The sequence below is a fragment of the Haemorhous mexicanus genome, chromosome 1 (genome assembly GCF_027477595.1).
Source record: "Haemorhous mexicanus isolate bHaeMex1 chromosome 1, bHaeMex1.pri, whole genome shotgun sequence".
In the NCBI taxonomy this organism is placed as follows: Eukaryota; Metazoa; Chordata; class Aves; order Passeriformes; family Fringillidae; genus Haemorhous; species Haemorhous mexicanus.
Window position 1 is genome coordinate 14,442,965 of NC_082341.1, and position 16,489 is coordinate 14,459,453.

Genomic DNA, 16,489 nt, shown 5'->3' on the forward strand with positions numbered 1-16,489 from the left:
AGTTCATTGCAGGTTGGGTTTTGTTCTCATCCAAAATGAAGGGCATCTGATGGTTCCTTCCTGAAGAATGATTCTGGTTTCACGCCAATATCTCAGAAGTGTTTTATGGTAGCACTTCTAATCTTAAATTTGAACTTCAGTTCAAGGATGTTTTTTAGAGTTTTGCCATTTCACTAATTCATGGAAAATGTGAAAATACTTTTACTTCATTGTTATATGCACTTATATATTTTGTACTTTAAAGACTTTTATACATTATATTCTGGCAGCATTTTTTGCTATAAAATAGGCATTTTTTGCTTTTGCCTATCTTGGGCTATAAAGCTTTCATGCCAAGGACCGTTTCTTTGTTCAGCTGATTCCTTCTAAGGACTGATCATCCACATGGAGGCACTTGAGGTGTTGCTATAAGTCCAAATTATAATGTGTTCTATATGCAAAAGATTAGTGAAAAGGAGAAACTGAAGGTATCAAAGAAATGCCATTGAGAGCTGTATTGTGTCTGAAGAACCCAAAGTGCGGTGTAGAGATGAGATTTTTTGTCTGAAATGTACATTTGCTGACCTGCCTTGCCTGTTGGATTATATTGCAGTTTTGTCAGGAAGCAGCTTTTTTCTCTTTCTTCTAATTCTTCTTCAATAGCCAGCTCACTGGAAGAACTCTTGCAGCTACTGCTCCTGAAGTTTAATTTATGCCTTTTGAAATAGCTACAACTTGTGAAGCTCTGTCACTGGGGGAAATCAGATTGAAATTTTCTCTTGAATAGTTGGATTATTATTGTAACCACTTAAAAGGTGACAGGATCTTCACCTCAGCCATTTTTTTTTCCCTGAGAAGTGTTGGAAATGTCACCCAGTTAAACCTCAGATCAGAGCGTCATTTAAAAACATGTCTCATTAAACACTCAGCTCTTGTTATGACCCTGATGGATTAGTTGCTACTGAGTTTATGAAAAATGAAATGCATTACTTTTCCGAGAAGCTTTAACAACGTATTTTCCACTCTCATTTAGGATAGGAATGCCTGACACTTACTAAGCCGTTAGAATATGGCCTACGGCTCACCTAATTCAAAGGCTGGAGAATGAAGGAAAAAAGATGAGTGTGGAAAATAGACTTTTCTTTTCTTTCTTTTTTAACAAGTAGCATTTGTCATGCTTTGCAGACTTTTGAAGGCAACACCAACTACGACACGCCTGAGCTGCGGACTTTTGAACCTGTATCGACACGATTCATACGTGTCTACCCTGAGAGAGCCACACACGGGGGACTGGGGCTGCGAATGGAGCTGCTGGGCTGTGAACTTGAAGGTAATTGCTCTGCTAGAAATGAATGCACTTTATTATTTTCATAAATACATTCTCTACTTGGTCTACTGCTGAAGACTGCTGTGTCTGCAGAGGCTGCACATCAGACTCTCACTTCCATGACTGCCATTAGTGCTGGTTCTTGGCCTATTCAGCTCCTCTCTGCAACATTTGAATGTGCCCAAGGCACAATTATTATTCTTTTTCCCGTTCCTTTGTTGAATCAGAGTGATATTCTCCACATGGTTTTCCATTCCCTCAAGCGTCCTTATGATTATACTTTTGAGAATCATAGAGCTATTAAGAGAGAATAAAGACAGGAACTTAAATTTTATGTTACCATGATACAACCCTGGAGGAGATGTTTTCCGAGAATGCAGAGGGAGCTTTGCACTAAATATAGTAATTACGTCCCTCTATCCTTCAAAGGACCTGAAAGTCACACCACAAACTATGGTAGGCAAAGATCACTTGACTGGACAGTGTCTGTGGTGTTACTTTTGGGGGCTAAAGGGGGCCTCTTTGTTCTTTACTAAGCTTTAATTTTGCAAGAATATGTAGAAGATGAAAGAGCAGGAAAAGCAAAGTTTAGACATTTGTCCTTGGACTGTGACATGAAGTCCGCTTTGATTTTTGTTATATAAACATAATTATTTAACTTCATAGATAAGTACAGATAACACTATGTGAATTTAACAAATTTATCTGGTGGATGATGAAACAGTGGTGAGGCTTATAAACCACACAGCTTAAGTATACAGAATAACAAACCATATTATTTGGGGTTTCATATGACACCTCTTATAGAAGCAGCTGAACCCAAGATGAATGGAAACAACTGCTCTACCTCCATTTCTTTCTCACCATTTCTCCCCCAAGAGGGAAGTGTGGGAGGCATTTGCTGTGAGAACTGATGAGTTCTGTGTTGTTTTTTTTAGTTTAGTGATTGAATTAGTATGATTTTACTTGGCCCGGAAAGTGGGGAGGCTGGAAATACTTCTTAGTTCCCGCAGGAAGTCCTCGTTTCCTGTGGGAATACTTAGTTCCTGTAGACTATTGTGCTACTTGTGCAGAAAAAAAGAAAACCCAGCACCTGCCTTATGTAAACTCACAACCTCTCGGCAAAGCCCTTCAGCCACAGGGCTCCCGTAGCCACCCAGCCATCCAGGAGTGAGTCTTGGACCACCTCACAAGAATATATAGCTCAGTGAGATGGAGGACCCTTTGCTTTTAGGCAAACTAAACAGCAAGTACATTTTTGTTTTTCCGCTGGGACACATCTTTTCACATCTTTCTTTCTGCTATGGTATACTTTTGATGTATGCTCACCTGTAGGTCACCCATGGACAGGTGAGGTCAGCTCCCATTTGCCTGTGGGAGAAGCACAATAATTCTTAATGTTGTATAATTGCATCTTAAGGAGGGAGTTGAACGAAGTCACTTGAGATTTACTGAGCAAGAAAAGAGTTGAGATGAGAAGAGAAGCATGGAGGTTGGCACAGAGAGGAGTAGAAATCAGCTCTCCAGCAGTAATAATGAGCAAGGGCAAGTTTTGTGTGCTTGAAGCATCCCAGGGGGGCATACGTGAAATGATGGCAGAGATGTAGGCGAGCTTGAGGCTATACAGGGACACAAAGATCAAGATAAGAAACTTAACTGGATGTAGAGAGCTAGAGGGAGCCCCCAGAGGGGTTTTAATAGCAATGTGGGTAACAAATGTTCTGCATAATTCATAATAGGTACAGAACTGTTTCTTTAACTAGGGATAGATTGAACCTGTAAAGCATAAGTCAGGGTCCTAAAGAGGCATGTTTTATCCCATAATATAGCTACTTCAAAAACTACTACCTCTCCTGACATTTTCAAGCCAAGAAGGCAGTGTATGTGATCTTCTGTGGCCAACGGATGCTGAGCGCTGTAGAAGGGAAAGGAAGAATCTGCAAAAGACATACATTATTGCATAGCCTATAATGAGTGAAAAAGATTGCTGATGAAAATAACAGTAAGTGAGAAGAGACAAAAGCCTGGATCACATTCCAGGAGTGCTTATCTTAAGCCAGGGAACTATACTTGTGGCATGAAACACAAACTTAAACGTAGCATCAAGTCTCTGCGTTCAGGTTTTCCAGATGTGGTGTGCTTTGCAGATTCTGGGCTATGTGTTTTCTGGTATCTTACACAAACCTGAAGCTTTTAACTGTAATAACAAGGTTCAGACATTTACTGGTTAGGCAGCAGCTACCGGAAAGTCATCACCAGTGAGAAGCAGGCAGGTGGCCGGGAGGGATGACTGACATCACTGATGTCTTATTTATTTATAACTTCAACAAAAAACAAAAGAAACGCCTTCCATGTGTCCTCATTGAGCACAAAATGATTCCACATCACACTGCCTTCCTGCTGCTGTTACTAGAACATTTCCTCTCTTATGTGTGCAGAGAGGTTTCTTCAGCAAAGCATCGGGTGCTAGAGAATTACCACCTTGAATTACCCTGCTCCTCTGCACAGGCCCACTCCCTGGGACTTTGGAGAGCAATAAAATTATGGTGTCTCTACCCAACACACAGCCCTCCAGGACTCTCATTCTGCCTTGCCAACAAATACCCAGTGAATAGCAGTCTGGGGCTTTGCTGCCCAGCTCTGCTCAGCCCTTCAGCTCAGATATGCCTCAGTGCAGGAGGCAGAGGAGATACTCCCCATTCCAAAGAAGTACTAAGCAACCTGCCAAATAGACTTGCTTCAGTCCTCAGACACAGCACGTGGTGCTCATCAGGATGTTACTCCCAGCTGCATGCTGGTTCTCCAGCTCATGTTTTAACCAAACAACTGGATTTTGTTTCAGCTCCAACTGCTGTCCCTACCGTTTCCGAAGGCAAGCCCGTGGATGAGTGTGATGATGACCAGGCAAACTGTCACAGTGGCACAGGTGATGACTACCAACTGACAGGTGCAGAAACCATCCTCATTCCATTGCAGCTTCATTGTAGCTCATATCCATCACCAGCTTAATGTTTGCGCTGATTTAACCACTCAATATTAATGGCCATTAGTATGCAGTTTGTATTGTTAGTGCTGTCAAAACACGGGCATCTGCCTTTTATATATGACAATACTTTTGATTGTTTTCTCAGCTATGTAATTTTTGAAGAAAATAATAGTGACTAGATGGAAGAGAGGGAAATTTTTTGAGCCGTAATTGTGTCTAATCAAATATTCTAATCAAATCTTCTAATCAAACTTTCTCTTACTAAGAAGAAAAGCTGGACAATACTCTTGAGATTTATTATCTGAGATTGAAGAACTTGAAATATTGCTTGGTTTACATACAGGTTTCCTACCTAAAACTTAGTATTGGACTCAAATCTCATTTCCAAATCTTTCCTAGACAGAAACAAAACAGATTTGTTTCATCAAAGTGCACTACCACATACACTACCAGAAATATTTCCAGGAACTTCCCTGCCCACACAGCATTGCAGCCACAGAGGGACTGATGTTCTCCAAGCTGCCATCACCAGCAGAAAAGTAGGAGGGAGAGATGCAACATAGACTGCATCTGAAATAGAGGAAGCTTGCTCAGTTTCATATCCTCACACTTCTGCACAGAAGCATTAGTTCTTCTAAGACAGCTGACACTGCACCTCTATGTTTTTGATCTCTTCTTGGAGGTCACTTGTTCCACAAATCTCTGTGTCTGTTTGATTAGATCTATACATCTGCAGTAATTGAGGTTGTTTTTAGATGCAGTGACACAAGTTATTTCATCACTGCTCCCTGATGTGCTTATCTAATAAATGTTTATTGCTTCTTATATCCATGTCATAAAATAGCATTAAAATCTGGCAATAGCTGTCCAAGAGGTCATTGGGTAAGCTTAGGTAAGAGATTGGTTTTTTGGAATGAGCCAAGTAGAACATCAGGCAACAGACACAAATGAAAGTGAAATTTCAATATCAAGCCCTTTCTTAGCTTTGCCAATATCCCCTGTAATTGCACATTGCAAATCATATATTGAAAAAACAATTCTTGAGTGGAAAAGACAGTGCACGGTCACTGTCACTGCTTTTCAAATCAGCGTGTCAGATTAACCTTATTCTTTTTGAAAACAGCCATGAAGGGACTCTGATAAAATAGTCTGTATTGTGTTAAGGTAGCTCAGAAAGCTTTCAATGTTACTAAACAATGTAATTTATTTATTTATTATTCAGAAAAGAAAGAGGCAGGTCAGGAAGCACTAGAGCTTCTTGCAGAGCCTTACATCGTCTTGCAAAGCCCAATAGGTAGAGACATATTGCACATAGAGGAGGCTCTGTCAGGGAAAGCAGAGAGATCTATGCAAGCACCTTCCATGTTCATGGTCTCTGCACTTCAAGGAGCTCGGGACTCCATTCCACATGTCCCTTAGGGAATGTTTATTGAGCAGAAGAAAAACCTTCTGGCAGTTTCTGCAGGCTGTGCTTAGGGGGCAATTTATAATCTCTAAGACAAGGGAACAGCCGCCAACCTTCCTGAGCACCATCTTTCTGGGGAACTGAATGTTTTTCAGTATTAATATTGAAAATTACTGCATGGCCCTCCTACAAAAGTGCAGAAACTTAAGTACAGTTTATTTTCACAACGCCTAGAAACCCTAGGCAGTGCATGCCCAGTTGTTCTGGACATTAGAGAAATGCTGCATTGTACATATGGTTTTACTTATAAATGCACAGTGCAACATGCACAGAACTGATTATACCAATAAATTAATTGTAAACATTCTTTTCTTCCCGCAAACTGCGTAGAAGGCAGGTGTGTAAGTCTTGTGGCCCATTAGGGATAGCAGGGCAGAGCAGAGGGGATTTGATGAGTGCCTTGCCCTCTCTTACCCGTTCCCAGTGCAAGCGTGGTGCTCGCGCTCTCGCGGGCGCCACTGCGGAGTCGCCTCCCTGACAGCACTTGCACATATGTGAGTGCCACAGTGAGGCCTCCCTTGCAATTAACAGTAATTGTGCTGTAGGCCAAATTCCTTCCTGCTCTATTTGGACCCCATACAGAGCTACTCTATTTGCGTGGTTTACAGCATTTCCCATCAGATCGTTCTCACAAACATAAAGCTGATACAGCTTGGGCATTCATTCTCATTGGAAGTCATCACAGGCATCCTTTCTATAATGCTTTAAGCACTTGCTTGCTGGAGAAAAGAAAAACAGAAGTCATTGACTGGTAATCAGCACCCCACCGTGCATTTATAATTGTACTAATTTCCTTTTTGTTTCCTTATGAATATGAGGCTTGCTTTAAAAAGTCAAGTATTTTAAAAATATCAATTAGTAAGCCTAGGAGAGGGCCATGACCCCACTCACCTCTTGTTTATCTGTATGAAGAAAAGGACAAAGGGGAAGTCCTTAATTCTTCCTTCACTTTGAGACAGAAGTGAAACCTACCTTAGACTAGATCTGGCAATTTCCATGCACCTCTCCTGTGAGCTGGTCTCACAACACAGCTATGAAACAACTTACAGGGAGCCCCAGTTTTACCTCACATCCCTGGTATGAGAAACAGCAGGTCATGGGTAAATGAACAAAATAGTGACTCTTAGGAGGTGTCATGAAGACCAGCTGCTCACTTCCCATGTGATTTGGAGCAAAACAGTGTCTATAAATCAAGGACGGTCACAGGGACATGTTGAGGATGATTTAGTTGGTGTTTGCAAGGACTCCAAAGATACACAGCTTTATTTAATGAAGAGTTCTTGCAGGGCTTTTTTGATAAAGAAAACCAGACTTTTAATGTCATATTTTCATGCTTAAGCAAGGCATACTCAGTTACCTACATGTCTAATAAAGACAGTAATATTTCAGGTTTATATATAGGTTATTCCTAATGACTGCTGTGTCCTTTGTTGTGTCACATGTATCATGATACGCATAATTTCTTTTCCAGGTGGGACTACAGTGCTGAATACAGAAAAGCCAACGGTAATTGACAATACATTACAACCAGGTAAAAAAAATTCTTATTAAAACCACAATAAATTCCATACCCAAATTTCATGCCAGAGACAAAATAATGAATTGCAGCACTTCCTGACTTACCATTCCTTGAAGTCTCTGAAGTAAAGAAGCATCTGGTCTCTTAGCTCTGTACAGTAAATATTTTATTCCTTTCATCCACATGTAGATACAGCAGAGAACAAGATTTCCTTCTGCATCAGCAAATGCCAAGTGCTGACAAAATTAAACTAACTTAATCACACAGTGCACTGTTTAAATGTGGCATGTCAGTGACACAAAGTGTGTTTGCAAACTCCAGGAAAACAAAAACAGCCACACAGTCCCACTCACTATTTATATCCATGGTTTTACAAAACTAAGACAAGTAAAGTTTGCCAGTTTTTTCCACCAGGGAGCTGGCAGTTCTACAATATTGTTTTCAAGCAAGTTTTCTTGAAGTGGGGTTACATAAACCACTACCATGTACTTGAAAAGGGAAAACCAAGTTGTCACCGGCAGCAGGTCCTTGTTACTTAATACAATAGCTAGAAGCTTTTAAATTCCTTAGTTTGCTGCTTCCTCAGCTTTCATACCATTTTTTTAATATCCTGTACAATTTACTGGGAGTGGGGGAGAGGGTGGATTTGGGCAGAAAACCCAAACTCCACAAACTATAAGCACTGGTTAAAAATCCTTTGCATCAATAATTGTGGAGCAGTAAAGAGGTCAGTTTTCAGTTACTCCCATTTCCTCCATTAAAGCACAGTCAGGCACAGTCTTGCAAGTGATTTATTAACAGGGTGGGTAAATGTTTATCATTGTTTCCTCAGCCATGTGACACAATCCACTCTTGCTTCAAGTGAAAGAAAGGGACTAATAATGTAAAAAAAATTCCAAAAGGACACTTATGGTGTTGATCTGATTAAGAAATAGAGCTGACTTAGCTCAGACGTTGTTCCCACTCTCGGCCTCTGCATTCAGATATTGCAGAGGCCAATGCTTTTACTCTCCTCAAAATTTGTCTCCAGGGTCACCCAATTGGCTAAGTCAGCATACGCTATTTTTACCTCTGCCCTGCTTTATGAGCAGAGGCAAATTGTGGAGCACCAGTGCAATGAGAAACACAACAGTGAGCCAGTCCACCCTGTTGGGACACCTCTCCTCCCTCCTCTTCACAGTCAGTGCTGCTGAAGGGCTGGATGGCTGCTGCTGATCTCACAGTTCTGCAAAGGGGCTGGGGATGCAGAGGAAGAAAAGATTCTGTGCAGTGGATTTAGAGCAAAGCATTTTAATTTTTATGTCTGAAATTATCAGTTAGGTTTCTATTTTGATGACCTTGAGGATTTTTTTACAGTTTTTTAAACTATCTTCTTGGATTTAAACAAATTGCAGATTTAGACAATGCCTCTGTGCAGTGCAGTTTCACTCCCTTCCCAGCAGTGCCAGCTGCTTTGCAGGCTGTGTTCAAATCCCCTTGGCTTGGGCGGGACTCTCCAGTAACAGACTGACTGTTACTACCAGAGATTAAGACATCCTCATTTTCTCTCCTTACTTCCCTCCTGCACCACCTTTGCTTACTCTGTGATGTGCCAAGTTTTTCCTCTATTAAGAGAGTTTCTGAGGCTCTGTTCAGAGCATGCCAATGTTCCTTCCCTGCATTGTGCTCATAGGAACCGTTTCCTTCCGGGGAATAAGGGACGAGTTCACATCCCAAACTCCAGGCTCCCACATGGCAGCACATTACAAAGATCATAGATAGAGATCAGCCAGACGCTAATAAATAAGAATAAGGTTTCCAGAATTTCCAGTTTAAGACATAAAGGTTTCCAGCTGCCTCATAATCCCTCACTGAAAACCAGCCAAAAACTCCCAAAAAACGGGCAGACAGAAATCTCCCTCAGCGTGGGGAAGCCCCTCGTGGCCTGGAGGTGGTATAAACATTTTCCTCTGCTGAAGGGACATGGCTGGACCCGAGTGCCACAGTGAAACACAGGGAGCAGGGGCCGTGCAGCCAGGAGCGAGTGTGCCTTGTCAGCCACAAATAACGCAGTTTAAACTGCCCTTGAAGTTCCAGGGCTGCTTGGGGGCCCCTGGCCCTCTGCTGCCTGAGGATAAGTGCACTCTTTCAGCTCTTCTCAAACTGAACAAGGTAGGAATTTAACACACCAAGGACTGAGCCTTCAGCTTTGGCCTTAATTCCCTTTAAGGCCTGGTTTACCTTAAGATGCTAATGCACCGTGAGGTAAATGGTGAGCTCCCAGCCAAGGAGCTATTCCAGATCAGTTGCAGTTTGCAGGCTCCAGTGGGTGACCCTGCATCAGGTACATGGTGCCAGTGGTGGCCACAGCAGCTTGTGCCACAGTGCCTGGGGACAGAGATTGACCAGCCCTCTCTGCAGCAGCACGTGCCATGGCCCAGGTACTGTGCAGTAGGTGCCAGCACCAGGTACCGCTGTCCTTCTGCCTGCATTCCAGCCTGCAAATATCCCTAATCTTGTTACCCCAGACTAACATGCTTGTGTGTGTCAAAGCCTGAGATTATCCTATTCCAACCAGCTTTCATACACTATGGAAACAGTTAAGAGCAAATAGCTGGAAAGCCTCAGTGTATAAACAAGCTGTTCCATCAAGGAGTCATTTACATTTCGTTTCAAGGGGACTCAATTGAAAGAAAAAAAAAAGAATCATGATTTCAAACTGCTAAAAATGTTTAAAGGTTTGGATTTATTTTTTTTTTAAAGAAAGGGTCTACTTTCCTCCTCAAACTTAAAAAGATGCCTTTTACAAACCCATCTGTCAAGGTAAATACCTCAGTTCTCAGCCCTAAGACTTTCTAACATCTAGTCATTTTTGAACACATATTTTTCAATTCTAAAGGACTATTTGAAATGCTTGTCTCTTAGCTATTTACATACAGAGCAAGCTGTTAATTTACATTACGTGCTCTCAGTGTGTAATCTGAGTCCTTTGAAAGAAGACTGTTCTGAGAAGTACCTTGTTTTTCACACATGTAATAGCTATGTCAGAAAAATATATAACTAAAAAATCTTGAAGTTAAAATCTCTGCTAAAAAATAATTTAAAGGTAGAATAGGTCTGATTCTCATTTATGCTGGAGCAACTTTGTATCAGTAAAGGGATATTAAGGCTGTGAAATTATCATTTACTATCATTTAAGGTAATTCTGTGCTGCCAGCATAAATGGTATAAAAATGCAAATACAAATCAGACCAAATATACTACTTTGAAGTGGTCCAAATTATGTGTGTAATTTCCTATTTTAATGTTGATTTACCCTTTGGCAAGAGCATCTTAGAGAGCATTTTCATATCATTTTCAATGCCATCATGCTTCTTCTTGCCTCTTGTTGAAGGAGTTATAAAAATATGTCAAAGTCTGTGGGCCACGAAAGATTAATGGACTTGCAAGAAACTCACGCAACTAGATTTTCAAATTACTTTCTTGTTCATGTGCAGTAATGGTCCCAGCTGTGAGCAAGATGTGGTCAAAAAGTACAGCTGTTGGTTATTCTTTGAGAGGATAAATCTGTTTTAATTCAGTATCACGTACCCTACATTTTGAAAAAGTCATGTGGGATTTCGTCACACCTCCCTCTCAGATTCTCTTCTGAGCTGCTGCTATTTGATTACATAATAGCTGGTTTTCTTTGTCCTCTCAGTACACACAAACGCAGAGATCAATCACCTATTGGCAGGAGCGTTATCCTAGCATGGGAATGGGCCAGCAATGCAGAGGGCGCCCAACAATTGCTACTCGTCCCTAGTTTCCTTCCTTCCACCAGAGCTGCCAAGCTATAGTTCAAGGACAAAGAGGACAGATTGCCTGTAGCTCGCTGTGAGCTACTGTATCATCCCCCTGGGACCTTTAATAGAAGGGCTGAACTCACCTGTCTTTTCTGGGGCAGACCCATTGTCCATACTGAGCCAGAATGAACCTATCCCGATGCTACAAGTGTCCATTATTAATTGGCTAGCGGGCCTATTTTTCCTTTTTTACGAGTCCCTGGGAGAAGCACTGGAAGAGACATAAGAATAGGCAATAAGAGATGGCATGTTTAAGAAGCTCGTAAAACAAGAGCACTCTGAAATGCCTTGCCTTTGACCTTCAATCCCATTGCTGTGATTGTCTAAGGAGCATAGTAACACAGTAACTCCTGAGAAAGCAATAGGAGCCTAGCAAGAAACAGCTAACTGTGTGCAGCAAGAAACAGCTAACTGTGTGCAGCAAGAAACAGCTAACTGTGTGCAGGTTACTGGTCAAATTCTCCTCCGTTTCAGTGGATTCTACTTCTGCAAAGAAAACAAGTTCATTTCTATGCTACACCATGCTGTCTCTGAGTCTGAAGCCAAGGAACACAGGCATGGCCAAAGCATATCAGACTTAGGCTCTTTGCCAATTTCCTGGACTATATATTTCAAATGAAAGTGGAAGAAAGTATTTATTAGATGGAGCTGTGAAATTTAGCTCTTTTTGAAACTCTCCTTCTGATCCCAGTGTTCAGAACTGTCATCAGAGCATGAAGTAAAAGGCTTTTGTCACTTCCTGCACTTTAGAATTAACTATTAAATTCTGGATGTTTTCCTTGTCCATGTCAATGTCCAGTTCTCTTTGAATTGTGTTCAATCTTAGCAGCATTCAAGGGAGCAAGTACCACTCGCATCATATGAGAATTTTTTTCCTTTGATCCACACTGAGCTTCACCGGGTATCTCACATTACTTAGACTGTGAAATGGAGAAACGAGAATATTGTTCTGTTCTGAGTCTCTGGATTCATCATTCATTTACATACTTCTCCTATGTATTCTGCTATTTATTTTTATTCAGAGTTTAACAATACCAGTCCTGTCTTTGTCCTCTGTGCTCGTTTCTGCTGTGTGGTGTCTTCAGATGGATGTGATCTATCTACCACTGTTCTCCTTTCTTGTGGTTTGAATACCATGCAGGCTATCAGTACTTTGTGTGATAAAATCCTTTGGGACTAATAAGATTAATTTTGTTCTAAAACCTTTTCTAAAGTTCTGTCTCATGGCTCTGATGTCAAAGCCATGCAATATAGCTCTCCCTAGGCCTCCTTGACAATGAAAGGCTATTTGTCACAATCTTAAAACTCTTTAATTCATTGCAATGTCACTCTGTTTCTTTTAAAAACCCCCTTGATTTTCAGATGTCCCCTTTTGGGCAAGATGTCTTTGATCATGGCCCCATTGTCTAGAAAAAACTACCTAATACACTGACGAAAGAGACATAATTCCAGGATTGCCTTCCTGCGCTCATGTGTGCATAGACTGAGTTCTGCTTCTTCAGCATTTTGAGCCCAAAGAGAGATTTTTCACCACAATCTGTTTTTTTCCTAGGAAGGGCTAGGGTGCTCCCAGAAACATCTTTCCTCCACATTGAATTCCTGTGCCAGACATAATCTGTTGAATTCATTTGTTCCCAACTAGGATGCATTCGTGACAATGTGGAGTAGACCCCTCTGGAGGCCAGCAGGAGAGAGGGGGGAGGCAGGCAGGATGGGGAGGATGAAAGAAAGGAGTGAAGAATGAGGGCTCAGTGCAGAGAGACACCACAGCACAGCCAAGGGAGGCACTGACAGGCAGAGCAGAGGGGCAGGAGCTGCCGTGGGCTCAGATGTCTCTGCTGTCAGAATGAAATTTTCTAGGGGCCAGAGGGGAGAGGGCACAGTGGCCACAATGCAGGAATCCAGTGAATTGAGAAAAAAACCTGTGTCTGAGAGCAAGGGCCTGCCAAACAAGGACACAGCAGGCAAGGAGAGAATGATGGATGAACCCTTTTTATATCCATTCTGTCTCAGCCTACTCACCTGAGGTTTTGTGTTGTTAAAATTATTATTCTAGTTTACCTTCCATTAAAATCTGTGTTGTGAGTTCAAAAGCCTAACCAGTCTTCCCTGGCAGCTCAGTACATGCAGGAGGTCTTTGCCTCTTCAGACTGGAAGAGCTCCACCTCAAAGGTCTGGCCAGCTGCAGGTCTCAACACACTTCCCATATTTCTCATTATTTTCCCACAATAAACAAGCACATTCTGAGAGTTGCATTATCTTTCCTGGCTTTTTTATTAATAATGGGCAAGAAACACAATTCTTCCCCCAGAGCTGATATTGATGGAAGCATAGAGTCCTTTGTTCTTAGTTCATACTTGCACAAAGCATCTCATTAAAGTAAACCTAAGTTATTCCCTTAATAAGGCGTGAGTCATGCCTGAGAAAATACTCCAAGATTTGGTCACATTGCTTTTGGGAGGGTATTGCTCTACTGGGAGTTGTCACTGCTCAAGGTGAGATAAAAGTTCATACCAATGGGGTAGGAACCAAATGCTCAAAAGATTTCAAACTGCTTCTGAAAATAAGAAATGCAAAGGATTTATATGCTATCTTTGTATAATCTTTCCATTGAAATTCCTACTTCTATTGAAGAAAATAAGCTACTATGTATTAAACCTTTGGGCAGAATTGAAAAGAAGCTGAAAACAAGATATGATCTCATCCTGACCATAATACCAGACTTCCCTTATTTTATGCAGAGCTTGTTTTGAAGCTTATTTTGAGTTCATTTGGCAATCAGCCACATTTGTCCCTTTTCTCTCTCAATTTGTCCATTTCAATGCTGCCATCTTGTGGGCCTACTTAACTGTCTGGAAGATGCTGAAAAAGTTCCTTATTGAAGCCAAGAACTGTAGACTTCACCAGCAATCCTTTCCTGCCAAGGACATTCCATTAATGTTTCTGATTCTTCTTATTTTTTTCCAAATCTCATTGAGAGCTGCAAATTGTGGCACCCTTACAGTGCAGGGATATTGATAACCAGAAAATACATCTGATAAGTAAGCCAGAGCTTTCTTTATGAGTCTTCCATGCTACAACGCAGTTATCAGATAATGTGGGCAAATCAGAAGAATTAATCAAACCACAGAAAAAAAAATCCCATCGTAGGGGTCATAAAGAGGCAAGAAGCAACCACATCTTTTACAAAAAGTAGTGATTTTTCATGTTTCCCAGGAGGGCTGTTCTTGATATTGCTTCTCTGAGTATTGGGAAGGACTGGTTCTGCTAATGGTCAAATATATGCATTTGTTTTGAAATAAAAATTCCAAATTATGCAATTAATAATCACATTTGACCCCCTCTTTTCCATCTTTCCTTGCAGAGCTACCACTATACAACTGTGGCTTTGGCTGGGGATCCCAAAAGACTTTGTGCCACTGGGAGCACGACAACCAGGTGGATTTAAGGTGGGCAATCCTGACCAGCAAAACTGGGCCGATTCAAGACCACTCAGGTAATCATGAGTTCATGATGGGGCTATTTTACATGGGATGAGATTTTTCTGTTTAATACCAATGTCTTCCAAAATCACAGGAGAGTGAATTATACCTAAGATACATAAAGTCACCAAGATGGTTCTCTAGTAAACCTAATCCATTACCAGTAATCACAACTGACTGTAATTGTCCTTTCTGCTGGGGAATAAAGATTACTTCTTGTCAGGAACTGAAGATATTCCCTTCCCCTGACTTGCCTTTGGGTAATCATCACCTGGGGTAGAAATAAATCTGAATGACCAAATATTTTGCAAATATCACTGACCAACTAATACAGTCAGTCAGTTAATGACCTCACATTATTCCTGCTGTGGTTACAGGGGCTACCCACCACAGGAAAGTGCTGTATGTAAATGAAACTTCCCAGATTAGGTGTGTTACCACCCCCCTCTCCTTTCCAGCAGGAGTTGGAGATTATGGCCATCCTCTGCTCACAAACAGGTTTTCACAAAATATCACGCTGGGGAATTGATTGGTTTGTTTTGCAGTAACTAACTCATAGCTCAGCATAATTAGGCAATAAATTTGCTGCAGGCTAGTGGAGAAGGGAGGGCACTGTGTGACCTGCACAGCCTCTTTCTTTAGTGTTCTCGCTTGCATACGTGCAGATTAATCAAATGGGTTGAGATGAATCCCCCTTCCCACTCCTGCTACCCTTTGCTTAATGAGAATGACAAGGAAATTAGACAAAATTGGACTTTTTAAATTCTGAGACACTTTCAATTGAATCTTAAGACAAGTACAGTAGTTTCAGGGGGAAAAAAAACTTGTAATACTTTGACTATAAATGGCATTGTACAAATAAATGGCATCAAATTAACTAAATGCAGTTAGCTGAAGTGAAGGCTGTAATGGTGGAAAAATTGATGTAGAGTAAAGTGAAATGGCTCAGTAGGATCTGACATTGAAAGGAGGTTAAAAGCTATGTTAGCCAGAGACTGACAAAATCTAAAAGGCATGCATAAGTAAAGCTCTAATTAAGACAATGAAGACAGAGTTCCTGACCTGGCACTGCAATAATATTCTGAAAATGAGAGCTATCTGCACTTTGCCATCAAGGATTATAGAGAGAGAACCTGTTTTCAATGAGGAGATGAAGAAATTATATTCTTCAAATGAGATTTTGTTGTTTCCACTGGGCCCTGCTAGTACAGAAAACTTATTTGTTCAGTGAGCTGTTGCTTTAGTAAATCTTAGAGGCGGCCCCTTTTTCTTCTGCTGCACTTTCAATATTTTCCAAAATTCTCCTTGAACTCTAAGGGGCACCTTCACTTGCCAGGTTTGTGACCTGCCTGCCAGCAGGCACAGAGTGGGTGGGGTGGCTGTGAACACAGACCATGAGCAGTCTGAATGGCACTGATGTCCCAAACAAACCCTCAGCTGCACAACAAGGGCCACCCTATCTGTTGGGTAAATCACAGTGAGCAACTCCCAGGCATGTCTTTCTCTCAGACTCATGTGTAAAGCTGAAAAAATACACAGAAGTAATTTTCAATTGCAGTTGCTTGTACATGGCAGGATACACTGCATGTCACTTCAAATTATATATCTTGTGATTAAATCTGGCCAGTGTTAGATCTTCCAACTCAGACAGCCATCCTAATGCTGTGATTCTTTTCCTTTTTTACTCCCTCTGGATTTCCCCATTCTTTGATGAGATTTGCACGTTGTGCTGCTCTGCACAGAAGTGAAGTTAGTTGGAAAGAATGTATAGACATAATCACTCCTGCTTAAGAAGCTGGACAAGTTGCTACTGCAGAAAGACAGGGGGGAAAAAAAGCTTTTTTTTTTTACATTATAACATCATCTTCTCCTATACAATTCTTCAACATGCATATTGGGCTGGATAC

At 41.3% G+C, this 16,489-nt stretch overlaps 1 protein-coding gene across 3 annotated transcripts in view; it reads left to right on the forward strand.

Annotated features, from left to right (window-relative positions):
- NRP1 (neuropilin 1) overlaps positions 1-16,489 on the forward strand; it is a 113,736-nt gene that overhangs the window by 87,875 nt on the left and 9,372 nt on the right. For 2 of the 3 annotated variants that reach the window (XM_059840361.1, XM_059840368.1), the window contains exons 11-14: positions 1,165-1,309; positions 4,149-4,253; positions 7,229-7,288; positions 14,465-14,596. In XM_059840361.1, coding sequence (XP_059696344.1) covers positions 1,165-1,309; positions 4,149-4,253; positions 7,229-7,288; positions 14,465-14,596 — 442 coding nt within the window. The remainder of the gene's footprint in view (positions 1-1,164; positions 1,310-4,148; positions 4,254-7,228; positions 7,289-14,464; positions 14,597-16,489) is intronic. The other variant, XM_059840374.1, reaches the window with a different exon arrangement.